General features: G+C 32.6%; 1 protein-coding gene across 1 annotated transcript in view; it reads left to right on the forward strand.

Moving 5' to 3' along the window:
* Nucleotides 1-2659, forward strand: part of LOC102598311 (expansin-B3) — a 4642-nt gene extending 1983 nt beyond the window's left edge. The window contains exons 3-4 of the mRNA XM_006357429.2: nucleotides 696-825; nucleotides 1955-2659. Coding sequence (XP_006357491.1) covers nucleotides 696-825; nucleotides 1955-2146 — 322 coding nt within the window. The 3' untranslated portion in view covers nucleotides 2147-2659. The remainder of the gene's footprint in view (nucleotides 1-695; nucleotides 826-1954) is intronic.
* The last annotated feature ends 2302 nt before the right edge of the window (nucleotides 2660-4961 follow it).

Consider the following 4961-nt stretch of genomic DNA (forward strand, 5'->3'; position numbering starts at 1 on the left):
TACACTTCTTGAAAATTTCTAAAAGTGTATGTTGTTTCCCTCCAATTTATTTCACTTGAATTCAAATAAGTGGTTGTAATTTTGAAGTGAAAAGTTGTCATAAGGATAAAATTGTAACTTCACTGTGCTAATCATTGTTGCCTTAATCTGTGTGCCATTTCTAAAGTGGACAACTAAAAAGGGACGGAGGGAGTATTTTTGTTGACAATGACACCCTCAGTTCAGTGACTATGTTGGGGTTATTTCTGTCAATTTTTTTGTCATTTGATGACGATACAGTTTAGTATGATTAAACATTGCTTTAATAATTTGCCCATATTCACAGTTTCACACACAGGGAAAAGTGAATTATTTTCTGTTTTCTGGTGTATTGTTTCTACTTATTTTTATCCTTTTTGGTCAAAAACTTCACTGCTCTTTTCTTGGTTTGCATGAATTTAAGTCTGACTGCTGACCCCACTTCTCCTCTGACCATATTTATTTCTCTATTATGTGGTGTCTGGCTAGCTTGTTCGCACCATGATTAATCCAATAAAGGGTTTATTATCTCTCACTCGTATAAATATTAGATAACTTTATTCATTAAAACTCGAACAGATGGAAAGATTATTTAATATTTGTTTATTGAATCTATGATTTTCAATTATGTTATTGACTATTACATTACACTCATAGTGCAATTTTGTGGTTTGTAGAACTCTATGTAAGTACCCTGGAAAGAACATAGCTTTCCATGTAAATGAAGGCTCAACACCTTACTGGCTCTCTCTTCTTGTTGAATTTGAAGATGGAGATGGTGATGTTGGATCCATGCATATCAGAGAGGTACAAATATCTTTAATCACTAAGCTTTTGTTTACTGTTTTTTTTACACTGTCATGTCAAGATTATTGCGATATCTCTGATATAACTAACATGTTGCTTGGATCATTCAAAAATATTGTCGTACAGTCACTTTTGGAGGATCTGACACACACAATAATATCTTTAAAGATTCCTAGCAATAGATTATACAACTTAACTTTTTATTTGAACAGTCAAACTGAAGAATGAAAGTTTGTTAGATTCATAATGATTTTTGTGAATATTGCACTTTTAGTCAAAAGAAGCTTTCAAGTATTACTATTATAAAGGATTAGAAAACATGTTATGGTCACTCTACACTTTCACTAATATCAAAAAAATGAGCTTTAAGATTAAAAAGCTCTGTTTTAGAAGAGTCTTTACAATTTACAAGAATTGAAAACTTATTAGTATTATTAAAACAAATCCGAATATATTTGAGGCTTTAAGAATCACATGGTGCCAACAGACAAAAGCTAAATCTTTGTTTGACATTATGAAAGATTCATTTGTCCTACTTTGATACTCTCTCTCTGTCACAATCACACCATTGTTTTACCAAAGAATATATGGTGTAACTTCTTCTTTTTTGAGTATTAAAAGTTAAACTCCATCTTGGCATGTTTATCCAAAGTAACATTATGCACTTTATATCACTTTTGTTACATGCTTTTCCTTTTTTATCACTGTTGTTCAATAGTGAAAAAAGTTGCCTTAAAGAAGTACATAGCAAAAAAGTGTCCTTTTTTCCTCATTTTTTTATTTATTGAGGGTGTGTTTTATACGGAATCTTTTTTATGTTTGGTTGGTCAAAACGTTTTGGACAACATGGAAAAACAAGTTCCTTAAAAATCAAGAATAACTTTTCCGGTAGGAGTAGGAAAATCAAGTTTCATAAATAGCATTTCAAGCTCATTGTCTCTTCCCCATCCCCAACGCCCTCCACCCCTACCCTGGACACCTCGTGACCACCCTACCCCACCCCTATAGAGTTTTTCTAGATTTTAATATGTTGTTGAGACGCTCTCTTCTTGCTTACTTACCAAACACCAAAAGTATTAGACAAACAAGAATTACTATAGAGATTCTTAACAATTGCTGAATATTTCAGGCAAGGTCGAATCAATGGATAGAGATGTCACATTTATGGGGAGCAAATTGGGCCATAATTGGAGGGCCAATGCAAGGACCATTTTCAGTGAAGTTAACAACACTCTCAACAGGAAGAGCCCTTTCAGCAAGAGATGTTATCCCAGGCAATTGGTCACCTAAAGCTACTTACACCTCGCGGCTTAACTTCTAATCTATCGATTGCCCTTTAATTTATGTGGGCGCGATCTTTTCTACCCTATTTTTCGCCAAGGAAAAGTAGCCGTTTGGATCGATATAAGTATAGTATCCAAGGCTCTTTCTTGGTTGTTAACTTTTGTTCTTGTGTGGTTAGCTATAGTTAACAAGGTTGTCAATAGTAGCCTTCTCCAAAGGAGAGTGAGCTCTTTTGCCTTGTGTTTTTTTTCTCTTCTTTTGTGTGTAGTAAGTTTGATTTTTTTTTATGACCGTGATGTCTGGATCAGCTTTCGCGCACCTCAACTAGTTTCATGGAATACCTGCCTATCAGCAATGAAACTATGTCCACTAAAGCTAGGACAGATAGGAAGAATTATCTAGTGAGGGTCCTTTGTGTGTGTGTGTGTGTGTTTTAACTGAGGATATATAGAGGACCAAATGAATGCACATGTAATGTAATGTTGAAACATGAATGAATTATGTGGGGGACCTTTCTGCCCTTTTGTGTAGTTTGGTTCTGTTTCTGATATATTTTAATGTGTTTGTCACTATTCAATAAGATTGCAACATGAGCAATTTGATAAAAAGTCGTCAACGGTCACTATATATATCAGAGAAATTCTCATCTCGTCTCTTCGGAATCAAATTAATGCAAATCCAATCCTTGTTAATATTAACTTATAAAAGTTTGCTCAAATGCTATCATATATTATTTGTCAAGTTAGTTCATGAGGTAATAATTGTTCAAAATCATATAATAAGATAAAATAATTCACTCACAATCGATGTTGGACTCTGACACCCCTCTATATGTCCAGAATCGGACATTTGAAATGTGGATAATATATTGTAAGGATCAATATTGGATAAATAAAAAATTGAGACGAATATGACTAATTATAAAAATGAATTTTGAACAAAACTCAAATGGCGAGAATTGTTCGAGACTATACGAAGAAAACAATTTTGTCCCAACCAATGTGGGAACTTAACATCCCCACCAAAAGGTCTACACATGTCTTGTGATCATTTTTAAGAGAAGTCATTTTTCTTCGTAGACGTTTAAGATAAAAATGGAAGACAAAGATAGATTATGACCTTACTATTGGGAGAATGTGGTGGGGTCTGATTTCAAGATTGGGGCAAAGCAATTGGGTGATCAGTTGGAATGAATGCAAAAATATGTTCTGAAACAAACACACCTCTATTTTTTTTTAATGTATATAAATACCAAAAAGTATGCTTTTTCTCTGTCTCAATTTAAATGTCTTAATTTGTTTGAACATAACGTTTAAGAATAAAGATAGATTTTTAAATATGAAAATCTTAATTTTAAAATATATAGTCTTTTACGTTTAATGATCTTAAACTTGTTACGCAGTTTGTTAAAAATTAAAAAAAAAAAAAACTTACAAAAATGATAATGTTTGTCCACACGTGAAAGCGGTCCCAATAATATTGAACAATTCTAACTTCATAAATGGGATTCAACTGACACACACTCTTATGCATGTGCCCAAATCCTCCAAAGATAAAGGATAATTCACACTCGTGAACATCAGAAGTCTCTTAGCTTCGCTTCTGTTTGATCATAAATTTGAAGTTATATTTGGACATGCATTTTTTCTTAAAAATTTGAAGTCTGTGAGCGGAAGTCTTAAGAACTAAAAAACTGACCTGAGTCAGTTTTTGAAACTTGAAAATATTTGAAGATCACATTTAAATTTCATAATCAAATGGATATTTGAAGACAAATTTTCAAAATCTATGACCCACCGTACAATAGGAGCCCTCCCCAAAGGGGAGTGAGCTCTTTGCCTTGTGTTTTCTTCTACTTTTTTGGGTGTAAAAGTTTGATTTTTGGTTGTTTGTAAGGCTAAGTTTAGTAGGGGTCCTTTGTGTGTGTTTTTAACATAGAAAGGACCTAATGAATTCACATGTAATGTAATGTTGAAACAAGAATGAATGATGTGGGGACCTTTCTGTCCTATGGGTAGTTTGGTTCTGTTTCTTACAATTTAATATCTTGTCACTTTCAATTTACAAATTATATTATTTATTTATTTTTGATAATTTTTTTTTCACATAACAGGATCAACCACAAGATTTAAGGACATTTTTATATATAGATCTATTTTCTTACGATGGGTGGTCACTATTTTTAAGAGAAGGCGTTTTTCTTGATAAGCGTTGTAGATAAAATGACAGATTATCTTTGGGTATGGAAAAATCTTTAGTAGAGTGTGTGTTCTTTCGAATGAGAGCCTACACAACGTGAATTCAAAATAGTCAGACTCCGATACAAATATGAGACAAAAAAAAAATACCAAACACCTCTATCTATCACATGCAATCAGTAAAGAATTTAGTTTGGAAGGTTGACAAGAATGATAATGTCTGTCCACACGTGAAACCGGTCCCAATAACTAATTAAACCAGTAACTCTACTTCTAGTTAACTTCATACCTCTGTTGTTTATTTTTACTCGTTCACAATTTTGAAATAATAAATAAAGTGTATATTTTATTATGATACACATATTAATTAGTGTATAGTATAAAGTAGACTTGATAAATAATAATAATTTGGAATGAATAATTTAACTCTGAGGGTAAAGTAAGAAAAAAAATCTTTTTCTTTGATATGTTAAAATGAACTAGTAAAAATGAACCGAAAGATGAATTTGGATTCAATTGACACAGAGTTTTATGCATGTGAATGGGCATGTGCCCAAATCCTCTCAAGATAAAGAAGAATTCACACTCGTGAACATAGAGGCCACTTAGCTAAGATTCTCAAGATTTCTCTTTGACATTTATGTAGAGATGGAC

This window comes from Solanum tuberosum, unplaced genomic scaffold (genome assembly GCF_000226075.1).
Source record: "Solanum tuberosum cultivar DM 1-3 516 R44 unplaced genomic scaffold, SolTub_3.0 scf00233, whole genome shotgun sequence".
NCBI lineage: Eukaryota > Viridiplantae > Streptophyta > Magnoliopsida > Solanales > Solanaceae > Solanum > Solanum tuberosum.